At 40.6% G+C, this 14,784-nt stretch overlaps 2 protein-coding genes across 3 annotated transcripts in view; one reads left to right on the forward strand and one right to left on the reverse strand.

Annotated features, from left to right (window-relative positions):
- The window catches only part of C6H5orf46 (chromosome 6 C5orf46 homolog), a 55,668-nt gene that overhangs the window by 20,558 nt on the left and 20,326 nt on the right, over positions 1–14,784 (reverse strand). The gene's annotated exons all lie outside the window — the stretch shown is intronic.
- On the forward strand, positions 11,395–14,757 carry SCGB3A2 (secretoglobin family 3A member 2). Its single transcript, XM_028145176.2, has 3 exons — positions 11,395–11,506; positions 13,837–14,024; positions 14,614–14,757. The coding sequence occupies exons 1-3, from the start codon at positions 11,452–11,454 to the stop codon at positions 14,635–14,637; spliced, it is 267 nt and encodes an 88-aa protein (XP_028000977.1). The 5' UTR covers positions 11,395–11,451; the 3' UTR covers positions 14,638–14,757.

Consider the following 14,784-nt stretch of genomic DNA (forward strand, 5'->3'; position numbering starts at 1 on the left):
AAGTGTAACTTAAAGATATAAGCGTGAAGGTTTGTCTAAAAGCCTAGAATTCTTTCACAATGTTGTTTTTCTTTTTTTTACTCCTTGGGGACTTGAGTTCAGTGGTGATTGGTCTAGGTCATTGAAACTTTTAGGAGTCCTGACCATTTTGGCTCAGTGGATAGAGCATCAGCCTGCAGACTGAAAGGTCCCAGGTTTGATTCTGGTCAAGGGCATGCACCTTGGTTGCAGGCAAATCCCCAGTAGTGGGTATGCAAGAGGCAGCTGATCGATGTTTCTAACTCTCTATTCCTCTCCCTTCCTCTCTGTAAAAAATAAAAAATCAATAAAATATATTTTGCCCTGACAGGTTTGGCTCAGTGGATAGAGCGTCGGCCTGTGGACTGTAAGGTCCCAGGTTCGATTCCGGTCAAGGGCATGTACCTTGGTTGCAGGCACATCCCCAGTAGGTGTGCAGGAGGCAGCTGATCAATGTTCCTCTCTCATCGATGTTTCTAACTCTCTATCCCTCTCCCTTCCTCCCTGTAAAAAAGTCAATACAATATATTTTTTTAAAAAATAAACTTTTAGGAAATGTCAACCTTATCCTTGATGGAATTTGTGTCTAAGCTTTTTAAACAAATGTATAAAAATAATTCAGAAGCACATGAGCATAGTAAAGCTTGATGTTAATGAAAACAGTAACAGCTAACATTTATGGAGTGCTTAGTATAGGGCAGCTTTCATCTCTTTTGTCTGTACTTTGGCAAGAGCAGTATGATGTGATAGCATTCTGAAAGACCACTTCAGAAAATGTCTTATGGAGATGGAAGGGGTGATGGCTTGATCACAGATGGCAATAAAATCACTGGACTTCAAAGGCTTTTGAGTCTTAATTTTAAGACCAAGCTGTAAAATGAGCTTAACTTCATTGAGCCTTAGCAATAAAATTAGTATTGATCCTTATAGCTTAAATAGGTCCAGTTAATTAAAGCAATTTGACAACCAGAAAGCATACTATAAATGTGTGAATTATTACTTGATTTAAAATAGCTTGATGTTATAAAGATGTAATGTTTGTATTTGGAATAGCCATCTTCAAGGTTACACTTGGGTAGATGAGAAAACTGAGGCTCAGAGAAGTTCTCTCTGGTCCTAGCACTGTTGTGATGGCTCATTCATTGCATCTTAGAAATATCTAGTGACTTCCCCTACATGCAGAAAGTCGGAACTGGATACCTCCCCAAAGGTGAGAGGGGTAACTTTGTGGGAAGACTACAAGGTGAGTGAATTTTTAAAATTGGAAGATAGGGGAAGGGATAGCATTAGAAGTAAAAGTTGAATATAATTCTGAATTTAAATATTGAATATAAATATATTAATATAAATTATGAATATGAATCATGAGTCTGCTGTGATAAGCTGTGACTGTATTTGCTCATCTGTCTTTCCAGTCTTAGAGGCAGCAGTTTGCTACGTGTCTTCCATCTCTTACAGATCCAAGAAGAGTTATTGATTTTTTTTCGTCTGTTTAGCTTTTTGCTTATTGTTAGGACAGAATGGCTATTTCCAAGCTCCTTATATGTGGAATCAGAAAACAGCTCTATCGTTCCTCAGTGCTTTCTACTATTGTTGGTGATACAATCTTGGAAATCCTGTATTTGGCATCCATGACATAGGAATGCCAGGAGGATTGAATATGAATGTAACCTGTGTTCACCAGAATGTCTGTTTATGAAAGTTTTCACATGATGGAAGAATCCTGAAGCTCTCCCTCTGCACTGCTAAATATTTAAGGCTGCTGTGAAAGCCTCTTAGGATTAGAGGCTCCCAGTTACATTAGTCAGTTTGACTACCTGCTGTCATTCTGTGTACCCCACCCTACACACACACACACACACATGTGCACACACACGCATGCACACGCACACACACCCAAATCCACTATAGTTTCCAAACCTTCTGCTACATTAGACAGTATTTCTTGTAGCTGGAATATCATCTGAGAAGTGAAAAAAACAATAAGCCTCCACCTTCTCCTTTTTGACTTTACAATTTATTTTTTCCTCTAGTATAGAGCCTGGCACACAGAAGATTCATAACCAATTGTATGTTGTTTTGCTTTGTTTCATAGACAGGCTGTAGACCTCTAAACTGGTCACAAGAGGGCACTTATAAACCATTTTGGAAAATTTTCGTGTTCAACATAAAATTTCACAAACCCTAATGGTTTAAGTACAGTTATGGAACTTCTAAACCAAAGAGGCATATCAGCCATTATCTAATCCAGTTTGTCAATCTGGTGAGGCATTGCAAATTATTTTAAATATTTCAAAAAATAAAAAATTTAAGTATTTAAGTTAGTATTGAAGATATCAAGTGTCTTTGCTTTTGACTTAAGTTATTATAGCTCCACTTATTTGATAGGCAAAACCTTAAAAAATTGGAATTTTTATGGAAAAATAATTTGCATCAGTATTTACTGAGCTGGAGACTGCTTGTGGTACAGTTCTAGAAATAGTAGGAGAGAAGCGTAAGCAATTTTAAAGTGGTTTACTGCAGTCTTGAGCACTTTTAGAAAAATATTTTTTATTTAATTAAGAGAGGAGAAGGGAGAGAAACATTAATTGATTGCATTCTTAACATGCCCCACCCAGGGATCGAACCTACAATCTAGACATGTACCCTAACTTGGAATCGGACTGGCAACCTTTTGGTGCACAGGATGACACTCGACCATATGAGCCACATTAGCCAGGCATTGAGCACTGTTTTAAAAAAATTAAAAGTTTTAGGCTAAGGAAGCTGTCAGGACCTATGATCATAGAATTGGAAAGGGTAATGAAAATTATTTAATGCATCCTCTTATCCATTATAAGAAACTTTTCTACAGTAAATATGACATTAGTCCACCTCTATTTGTGGGTTTCAATACTGAATTCACTAAACTGTACATTCTTATAAGTTCTAATTACATTTTTTAAAAAACAGCCCTCAAATTCTATTCTCTATCCAAGTCTATTCTTCATTGTGATAGCCCTGCAAGTATTTAAATAATATCTTAAGATTTCCTTGATTCATCTTATCTCTGGCTGATGTTCCCATATCCATTAATTGTCCCTCATATAATTCTTTGAAAGCCTGGACACCCTTTTTAAAAGACGGGTTTGCTGTGGTTAAATATGGCCTGTATTGTTTGCAACTCCCCCCACCAAGAGGTAGAATCTATTTCCTCTCCCCTTGGATCTGGACTGGTCCTATGGCTTGGTTGGAATAATCGAATATAGCATAAGAGATGCTGTGGCTCTTTTGAGGCTAAGAAGTAGGACATCTACAGTTTCAGTTTTCATATCTTGGAATGCACTTTCTTGAACTCATGGAGACAGCTCCTGCTGAGCTCCTAGCCAAAGCCAACCACAAATGCCAGTTTTTATAATATAAGTGGATGGAGCTAGTATACTGAGATGGATAGGGACAGAGCAAGTGCATTCACGGGAGAACTGACTTGTATAGGAGAGGCATCCATGGGTTTGGCCTGGCATGGGAAGTCAGGGCCCAAGTAGAGTATGAAGGGCATCTTCTGAAGGGACAAATAACAAGAGAATCCAAGCCCTTGCAGAGTGAGGAAGACATTTACATATATACACATATATTCAATAGCTCTGTCTACTGAGAGGGCTTTGGAACTGGATACCCCAATTGAAATGAACAACCTAGTACATGGATTATCTCAATATTACTCTTATATTAAAAATAACTAAGGCTCACTTTTGGAGAGAGGGAATCTTATAGTGCCAGAAAGCAAGGAAGCTTTCAAAGAATGATGGGAACCCACCAAAAGGCAAAGAGAGGCCAGCTTTAAGGGGCTCTCATTGGTAACAATTGGGTCAATTTTGTTATCAAATAAAACATTATAATGGATTATTCATTTAGTAGAGTAGGAAAGCATGAATCCATCCTGATATTTTAAGAACTATTTTAACTTGAAAGTTTGATTAGGAATGGTATATTTACATAGCTTCAAAGTACGTTCCCACAAAATACTTAATTACACAGGACAGAGTACCATGGAGAAATCTGGCAGACTCTACCTTAATCAAGTGATCAAGATGAACAACTTAATTTAGTAAGGGGACAAATTCTGTGCCACTCCTAATAATTCACTGAGAACACAGATTGGGTTCTTGCATAACTTGAACCTAGTCATAAGGAAACATCAGACAAACCCAAATTGAGCAACAGCCTACAAAAACGCTAAACACTGGCCTGTAATCTTAAAAAATGTCGAGGTCATGAAAGTTAAGGAGAGAGCAAAGTACTCTTCCAGACTAAAGAAGACTAAAAAGACCTGACAACTAAGTTATTCTGAACTGGATCCTTTTGCTATAATGGACCTTTTGAGACAAGTGGTGAAATTGGAACTAGGTCAAAGTCATAGAGTTGGTTATGTTAGATCCTTGATTATGTTCATATAGCAGAATGTCTTTGCTTGTAGTATGCACTAAGTATTTGTGAGTGATGGAGCATTGGACCAGCAGTTTACTCTCAAATGGTTCAGAAAAAAGGTGGTTTTTTTTTTGTTTTTTGTTTTTTTACTATACTCAAATATTTTCTGTAAGTGTGAGTTGTCTCAGATTAAAAACCTTATACCATAAAAAATTCTCCATTATTTTTTACTTAATACAGTGGTTATCAACCCCCCCTTCTATTCTATATAGCAAGCCAAAGAAATATGAAATTTATTGAAGAGAAAATTATAAATAAAATCACTCAGAATTAAATAAGAAGTAGTGTTCATGAATGTGTTGGTAATGGTGGTTGCTTTGTTTGAGGTTATGTTTAGGAAGCTGGAAAATGAAAAGTAGAGATGGAGATGGTGGAATAACAATAATAATGAATAATAATAATGATTTCATCTAACACGGCAGTCACCAACCTGTGGTCTATGGACCACTGGTGGTCCGTGAGGTCTGAAAGGTTGGCGACCGCTGATCTAACATATACCGAAAATGCCCATTCTGAGGTACTAATTTTTGTAAGCATTTTGTGTTTGTTAACTTACTACTCCTCATCACAATCCAATAAGGAAGATATTTTTGTTAGCCTCATGTTAGAAGATGATAAAAACAGGCCCAGACAGGTAAATTAACTTCCCCCAGGAGGAGCTGGGATATGGATGCAGACAGGCTGGCTCCAGGACCAGTACCCTTAATCACTAGAGAAAGAATAAGGACATTCAAGGAATAAAAGAGCAGCCCAACCCTGGGAAGGTTTGGAGAAACTGGAGACATTGCTGTGCAAACATCCTCTACTGTGCACATTTGTATGAGACTTGCCAGAAGCCAACATGCCTTAAAAAAAGGCCTCCCCACCCTGTACTTCTGGCCAGAAGAGTCATAGTATAAACCTTTGGAAAGAGGAAAAAGGATTTATAGTTGAGATACTGAGTGAAGACCTATAACATGGCCAAATACACCATGAGCTTTCGATGTTCTTCTTGGAGTCACACCCACATGGACAACATGTGGTCTGGCTGTGTATTGACAGCATGTCAAACTCACACATATGGGACAAGGCAAAGCCAAGGCCTGATTGAAAGGACTGCTAAAGACCCAGCAAACCACTTTTAGATGTAGACACTTTATCACTTACACAGTCAACAAAGAGGGGCATAAGTCAGAAGTGCCAGTTCCCTATCCTCTTGGTCTCACACATCAGAAAGGATGGCACCAAAACAAGAGGGACTGGATGATTGCACACCAGTTGTAGGATGCCCTGTTGCTGAGGAGGCAATTCTAGTCTGCTGCTAGGAGGTTTTGGTTTTATATTCTGCTTCCCTGTCCTGAGATGGGGAGGGCAGATAATCCCACACCTCGTAGAACCTGGGAGGCAATGAGGAACGTCTATGATAGCCTCTCGGGGAAGATGGGAAGGAGAGTGGAAGATGGCTCATAGCTCTTACAGGCCTCCCATCTCATGTTCCAAGAATATCACAAGGTGTTCTCCTAAGTCTCAGAGAAGCCATGGTCCCACTTTTTGCCTCTGTGGATCCCTACAAGGTTGCCATGGTACGTGGTGAAATCATTCCTCTATAAAGGGCAGTGGAAGGCAGGACTTAGGACAGGATCATGGCAAGGAGAGTGCTTGCTGGACATTGAAGAGCTATCATCTGTGAGGCTTGACATCTTGCTGGAAGTAAGGGTAGCAGATGCTGTCCTGGTCCCCTCAAAAGGCAGTGAATTAGCTGTGAATGTGGGAGTAGGCCATGGATTGGCAGTATGGCCATCTGGGCCCAGAGTCCAGGACACTGAAAGGCCTTTCTGCCTTCCCTTACACTAATTTGCTTTATAAACTCCTATGGCCAGGTTTCCCCCTGCTCAAGAACCCATATAGATCAAATCTTGCCAGATAAAACTTAGAGTTTAGCCTTTTGTAGCCATTCTTTCACATCAGATTCATCTGACACAACTCATTGATTGTTTGATTGTGAACTAAACACGTGTTTGACACTTGCTCTGGTCAGATAGTACTGGCACAGAAAGATAAAAGACATACTGTCCATGCATCCTTCTTTTCAGCCCACCTGATTGTCTCAAATTGTTTTCTAATATAAAACATTGCAAATACTGGTTTTATTTCTCATCCTCTCTTCTTATCCAAATTTTTTAATTCAAGAACCACTTGAATTCATGAAGTCTTCATTGGAAAATCAAGCCTGGACTGATCACTTATGTCCCTTCTGATGTTCCCTAGATTATGCTTCTATTGGGTCTTAGTCATTTATTGTATGAAATCCTCCTGTGCTCACATTCCATTTGGATTTCTTTGCAGTGCCTAGAAAAGGAGCTAAAAGTTAGCCTCAAATGACAATGGACTGATTTGCTTGCACTAAATGGGAAGCGATCGATGTGGAAAGCAGCCAGGAACATAGAGTTTTGCTTTTCTCCAAGCTTTATGAAGTGGATACACTGATCTGTGGCATTTGATTATATGTTATATGCTTGTGCTTTTAAAGACAAATTTGAAGACGATTTTCCCCCTTTTATATAGACTTAAGTTTGGGTCACTTTTGACTATCCAATTTGCAGCAAGTAAAGAAGATACGAGGCTCTAGTTTGGCATTTCCAATGACCATCTTCTTTCAGCTAGAAGGAAGAGAGTTAGATGAAATCTTAGGCTGAGTTTTTTTCTTCTTTTTGATCAGTGTCTTGCATCTATATTCAGGTGACCTCTTTATAATTGCCATTCCTCTTACAGAAGAAAAAAATAACAGTGTCCATTAATTAAAAGGAGACAAGATCCATGCCCAATTTGCTACTGCTGCATTTCAGAATCTGCCACAGAGCCAGATGCACCAAACATGCTCAACAAAGAGTTGTTGAATGGGATGGCTAATTGAATTTCCACTCGCGATTATAAATTTAATCTCCACAAGAAATCCATTCAAAAAGCACATCCAAAATTAATTTAGAATCACTGACATTCATTTATTTTTCCTTTCATTTCTCTTCATAAATTAATTTGTTTCACAAATGCTTACTGGAAATGCATATTAATTAAATGTTTAAAGGTAAAGAAATACAAATCAGAAAAGAAAGGACTCAAGTTCTGGCTATGTTATTTATTGTCTGAGTGACATTGGCAGTTAATTCATTGCTTCCAGCTTCAAACTGTCATATATAAAATGGGAGGAAAGCTCTTGTTTTTTGTTTGTTTTTTAATATATTTTATTGATTTTTTTTACAGAGAGGAAGGGAGAAGGATAGAGAGTTAGAAACATCGATCAGCTGCCTCCTGCACACTCCCTACTGGGGACGTGCCCACAACCAAAGTACATGCCCTTGACCGGAATCGAACCTGGGACCCTTCAGTCCGCAGGCCAATGCTCTATCCACTGAGCCAAACCGGTTAGGGCTGGGAGGAAAGCTCTTATCATCAGTGGTTTTGTGAGAATGAAATGGAAACCATAAGCAGAATGTAGTGCCTAGCACAGATTAGTGGTTCCTAATAATATCATCAAGTGTGTAGGATCCAAACATGAACAAGACAAACCCCCTCAAGATGTTTACAAATGAGTCCTGGGAAAGAACACATTCAAATAATTATGCTGCAAAGAGAGAAAGCATCAGTACAAGAAAAGGCTACGTGGCTGTTTTAAAATATATTTTATTATTATTCAGGCTAACAGATCAGGAGATGACTGCCATTGCCAAGTTTGTTAAAATCACAGATCCCTAGAAAAGGGGGTGGGCATGCCACACAGGAAGCATCAGGTTTGTGACGAGGTGGGGCAGGAAGTGGGCACAGCCTATATATTGTGGTTCCCATGGGAAGGGATGGGAGAGACAGGGTAAGCGGGGTTAGGATAGGCTAGTTTGAATAATTTCAATGTGTTCAGGGTGAAAGGGCTGTTCCTAGTTTTCTGGTAACTGGCCCTGGAGGCCAGGACAGAGGGATAGTGACCTAGAGGGTCAGAGCTCCATAAGGGAGGGGGTTGACAATGTGAGTTTTGGATTGGTGGGTTTGCATTTGAAAGGTCACTTCCAAATGCATTGTTTGCTGTCTCTAGGAATTAGCTAGCCCTGCCAGGGGCATTATTCCCAGGGTCAGCAAGTCCCCAAGATAAAAAGATGTGATTAATACAATGGCTCAGTTCATACGAAGGATGGAAGTAGCCATATTAACCATGTCCAAGTCTCTTTTTAAATTGGACTGGACTCCCCATCCACTCATTCTCTAACATAGCACCCTATTTGCTTCTTCATAGCACTGACCATTAGTTCTTTTCTTTGTTTACCTGTTTTTTGTCTGTTTATCCCATTGCACTTTTAGCTCCATGAAGGCATGAAGTTTGCTTGCCTGGTTTACTCCTCCAGCTCTAGTTCCTGATATAGTGCCTGGCACACAGTAGGTGCTCAGTAAATATTTGTTAAATGAGTGAAAACTAGTGTTTGATGACTTTCCGGGTGTATTTTGTGTGGAGCAGGTTCTAACCTTTAGTGTAAGCCATCAAGTCTACTATTAGGTTTTGGTCAAAACCGCATGTCTACTTGATAGGCTCATCAGAACTTTATTAGCAAAGGAGTCTGAGGAGCTTCCTGGGAAAGAACTCACTCTGGGACCGGCAGACAAACTTGAGACAGTACGAAGTGCTGCAGAGGTTGGGAGGGAGAAACATCTGTATGTGTATAAAGCTCTGTTTCTCTTGGTTAAGTGTTGGCCCTGCCCCTCATGGATTCATAACTTGGTGCTTGTGAGAGAGAGGCCTATGTTTAAAAAAGGAAAGATCTGTTTTTACCAAAAGTTCTATAGTATTTTAGGATGCTTCATTAGTTAAGAGTCCAGCCAGGAAACTAAAACCTTACCAGGTGATCAAACAGGAAAAATTTAACTTGGAGGATAATTTACAAGATGTTAGAAATACAGTGAAAGCAATGGGGTAGGGGGTGGTATTAGTGGTGGAGGTGAGTGTTTCCTAAGGTTAGAAAATGCTGGAGGCTGCTCCTGCTTCTTGGCCTGGAGGAGCAGAGTGAGAAGCTGGGGCCAGAGCTGGAGCCACCCAACAGAAGCTGGGACAGTGGTGGATCCGCCTGACTTGGGTGGAAGCACAGACAAAGGGCATTTTTGGAAGGAGTGGGAGCCGTGAGGAAGATGCAGTCTCCACCAGTGCCTTCCCTTATCTAATCCTAACCAGACACAGTGGACAAGGAAGTCTGGAAGCCACAGTATGACCAACTCGACTTTCGGTATAGAGCAGAGCAAAAGAGGGGAAATGTAGGGAAAGGAATAGAAAGAAAACTTGCAAATGACAAGCGAGATGAGGGCAGTGGTTGATTAGTGTCCCATAAAAAGATTATAACATACAAATAAAGATGGAATGGACTCACCACCACTGTTCCACACAACCTTGCTTTTTGAGGGTTTGGGCACATCAGGATACCTGGTGGAGGAGTAATACCCAGGAAAAACAGAAGCCATCTCTTGCAGAGAAAGCAGTAGAAGTGGCAGGACTGAGTATGAGTGGCAGTAATACTACATGATCTCCTTCATGCAGTTTACAAAGCAGAAGAAACATAAAGAAATTGCCATAGCAGCTCAGTAACTTATAGGAGTAAATAATAGAAGAGACTTATTAAGTGTTAATCTTGGTTTGGTTCATTTGCATCCTTTGTCTACATAATTTCATTAAATCCTCACCACAATATGACATCCTCAAGTTAGGCCCCAACCCCTAGCCTTGCACCTTAAGGGGACCGTGCCATAGCATACCTTCCTGAAAGTGTTCAGAGTCCTTCCTTAATAGTGAGGGTTGCTGGGGCCATTAGTGCTGTTTGGCCAGGGAACCCTGATCTCTATTTCTTGCCTGCAAGGTTCTTTTTTCCTCTTCCTTGCTTATGAGGCACCAGGTTCCCTAAGCAGCTCCAGGACTTGGGCTTCCTAATAGGTTCATCCTGAATCCCCATGGCTGAGTTCTGGTTCAGGAGGGCAGCCTTTCCGCAGATTGTTTCTGTGGCCAGCCCAGCTTTCCTTTTGCATGATTGCAAGGGCTTGAACTGCCAGGTGGTTCTAATAGGCATATTTCGGCAATTCATCTTGTTTATATAGATAGGGTCTGGCAAAATAAAGTTTTTCTTAGAGTCACATCTTTGGGACTGTCTGCTGTTAATGTCCCCATTTTAGATAAGGATACTAATACTATAAAATAAAATAAAAATGTCTAATCCAAGATTACACAAAGAGCAAATATTGCATCCCAAGTTTAAAAAGGCATTGTGTTTTAGATCCTGGGCTTATTATTCTATCTGAGGGCACAGAGAAGGCACACTCTAGGGTTTCCAAAAACAACTGGAGGCATTAGCAAAGGTCAAAGATCTTGCCATAGTAGATGTGTGAGTGGAGCTGGGATGGATGGAGGTAAGTTCTACAGAAATATGGCACTAGATGTCATTAAGCTGAGTCCATATTATACCACAGCCGATGGGACCTCCAGATGGCTTCCTTAACTGGGTAGTTCATTGGGTAATGCGATTCTCCAAACTTTAAATAAGTAGAAAGGTGGAGGAATTCAACAAAACTTTCACGCCTTCTCATGTCAATGCAAAACCTTCCCTTCTTTTTCAATATTCTTTCAGAAGAAGGATTCTTAGAGCTCTTTGCCTCCCCCTGGCATCTGTTTTGTTTTGCAAGGGCTTGTGCAAGAGGTCCTTGAGAATGCTTTAAACGAGGGCTTTGTTTCTCATGAGAACATGAGGGAAAGCGGAAAAACCTCCCATTTGTTTAAGTGACAGACATGACCTTCATGCTCTTCATTGCTGCAGCGAATCAAGTGGCAGTGACTGAAATTCAGGTCCTCAGTAGGTGTATAAATATGCGTGTGTGCAAACGCCACTGTTACACTTGCTGAAGCACGTGAGACCCCTGGCTTGGCAGATTTACTTTTTAACTCCAGGCAGATATCACAGATAACCTGCCATGAAGCTGGTCACTGTACTCCTGCTGGTGACCGTTGGCATTTGCAGTTACTCTGGTAAGTAGCCTGGAACGTATGACATTTCTCTACTTTTCTCTTCATAGGACACAACTAGTAAGCCAAGGCTAAGGTATATGGTGGAGAGAGTTTTAGAATCACAGAATGGTAAGGTTGGAAGGGTTTTCAGATGTACTCCACTTAACACAATCTAAACCCTAGCCCAATACCCCTAGTTCATGCTACATAAGAAGTTAGCCAGTTCCCACTGAAGGTCAGCAGAGATTTCATTGTTGAACATTGATCACCATAGCTCTCCTTATCTTCTTTAATCTTTAGTCAAAACCTGACTTTGCAGCTTCCTCCTTTTATGCTTTTGACACTATATGGAGTCATTCCTGCTATCATCTCTGATCAGTCAGGTTGCAAGCTTGATTCTCCTGAGACAGTTACACTAATCTGTTCACATGCTCAGTGGCTATCTATTGAATGGCTACAACCTGTTGGGCACTGGATTAGCACTGGAAGACTCAGAAATGGATCAGACATAAATATTGTTTTCAGGGTGCCTATAGTGTGGCAAGGGGGATAAGACTTCTGTAGAAGTGAGTACAGTGGTATTCAGCTAGAGCTGTGGGAGAGCGGAGGGCGAACCATTCAATGTCTGGGTGGGGTACAGAGGCTGGCTTCTTGGAGGACAGTGGGAACTGACCCATTCAGTGATGGCCATTGCTCATTCAGAGAACAGAGAGCATTGCAGAGATATATAAGTATTTAAGTACATACAGAGGAGATAACCAAGTGTTTAAAATAAGAAGTAAAGAGATCAGTCATGAGAAACTAAGTGGCAGCTTATGGAATTTTTGACAAATTTATAATTTCATCAGTTTCAGCTATTATTGTTGTTTAGTTTCCAGGGACAAACATCCATTGGCAGAGGTGACTTCTGAAAGATGGGTGGAGGGAAAGAAATATCATTCACTGGAAGAGAATTCTGGAGGGAAAATAGGTGGTAGAAGGTGAAGATAAACAGACTCAATTTTTATGATTTGAATGGGAACATGAAAAGGATTCCAGAGGAAAGTGAACTAGGGCAGGGTCTTAGCCAGCAGGAGAATATGTAATAGGAATTCTTAAGAATCTGTTCATGCACAAGTATGTTTACATATCTGCACGCATTTTACAAAAAATACATATTTTTCCATTCTCTATACTTTTCTACTGATTCGTTTTCTATATGAAAGTTACCTTTTTTAAACTGAAGATACAAAATGCAGTTGTCTCATAAATTCCTTGATAGCTTCCCATTGCTCTCAGGAAAAAAAACACAAAAAACACCTCAAACTTGTTAGTATGTCATTCAAGGCTTTGAAAAACCTGACCTCACCTGAAATTTGTAGCCTCACCCCCTTTATCCCTCCTCAGCACACCCCACTGGAGTTCTGCACTCAAGCCATTCTGGGCAGAAGACTCACTACACTGCGCATGTACTTTCATTTTAATATCTCAGTGCCTTTGTTACTTTTGTTCTTTTTAAAATTCTGTTCCCTTATTTACCTTGTGATGCTGGCATTTGCCTCAAGACACAACTCTAGCCTCTGAGAAGATTCCTGCAACACTCACCCACATCAGAATTAGTTATCCCTTCTTTTGTATTTCCATAGAGCATTGCCCATAACATGCAGCACTGTGGTGTACACAGATCATATTGTCAACCAGACTATGTGAGCTCTCAGAATGGAGTGTTCTTATGCATCTATGTAGCTACATCAACTGGTACAGAGTCATTGTTCAGTTATTTTTATAGCATTGAGTTAAATTGGTTGGGAACAGTTTCCTGGGCTGTGATTGGATCCATTCCTGTCTCCAAGTTGAGTTTGCTTATGGCATCTCAATATACATGCAAAGTACATCCCTGTTCAGTCAAATCGCTAGTATGGTATAAGTGCTTACTACCTGCCAAGGTGCAGTGTGGTGCGCTAGGCATGGGGCGCAGTAGTGAGTAAAACGTAAGTTCCTTTCCTCATGGAGCCTACATTCTAGTGAGAGGAGAGATGCAAAAACAAAAAGATTTAATATTCTAGGTAGTGGTAAGAAAAAATAAAGATAGAGGATGACAGGTGGGCCATTTTTTTGATACCTCTCTAAGAATGTAACTTTTGAGGAGAGACCAAATAATGTGAGGAAAGACCAAATAATGTAGCTATCTGAGGAAAGAAAGTTCTAGAGAACTGGGACAGCAAGTGCAAAGGCCCCAAGGCAGAAGTTTTCATGGGTGATCAAGATGAGCATGGCTGGAGTGGAGCCGTTGATGGACGGAGTGGAAGGTGGTGAGGTCATAGACAGGAGCAGATGCTCCTCTTTCACTCGGTTTCCCTTTTGCTCTGCAGCTACCGCCTTCTTCCTCGGCGGTGTCAAGAATGCCGTACCTTTACCTGTGGATGCCATTCCCCTTCTGGATCCACTCAAGCTTCTGCTGCAGACTCTGGGCATTTCTGTTGAGCACCTCATAGAAGGGCTAAGGAAGTGTGTGAATGAGCTGGGCCCAGAGGCCTCTGAGTCCGTGAAGAAACTGCTGGTAACTACAGCTTGTGGGGTAGTTTGTCACAGGCAGGGCTCAGCTACCCTGAATGCTTACGCGTCTCCCACCTCACCCCGTTCTCACTTGTAAATGTGTATTTCCCCTTACTGATGGCTCATACAAAGTTTGCATGGTCAGTAATCTTGAGAAAAGTGCAGTATCTACATTTCCAGTAAGAATATGTGAATAACAGAGACCTGTGGGTTTAAAGAAAAAAAAATTAATGTATATATTGATTTTAGAGAGAGAGGAAGAGGAAAAAAGAAAGAGAGAGAGAAACATCAATTTGTTGTTTACTTATTGATTCATTCATTGGTTGATTCTTACATGCACCCTGACTGGGGATCAAACCCACAAACTTAGTATATTAGGATGATGCTCTAATCAACTGAACTTCCTGACCAGGGCAAGACCTATTCTCTAGTTGTGACTTTGCCATTTACCAGCTCTGTGATCGGACTTAACCACTTTGAGACTTTGATTTCCTGTCAGTAAAATGGTGACTAAGTAGGAGTGACTATTTTTGGAAATGTGCTAATTACATGTAACCTGCTCTTATTTTTATTACTGTTGTTCTGCCTTTCAGGGGGCCCTTTCACATTTGCTGTGATGACAGGATAAAGCGAGAATGGAAGGAGGAGGATGGTCTCCTGCTCCCTGGCTGAAACTCGTTCCATCCTAAAATGTAGTGACTCCTGGAAAGAATGAATAAAGCAATGAGTAGATTTCAGTTTGTCTTATTTTTCTTTCTGGGGCC

The sequence above is a fragment of the Eptesicus fuscus genome, chromosome 6 (assembly GCF_027574615.1).
Source record: "Eptesicus fuscus isolate TK198812 chromosome 6, DD_ASM_mEF_20220401, whole genome shotgun sequence".
Lineage (NCBI taxonomy): Eukaryota > Metazoa > Chordata > Mammalia > Chiroptera > Vespertilionidae > Eptesicus > Eptesicus fuscus.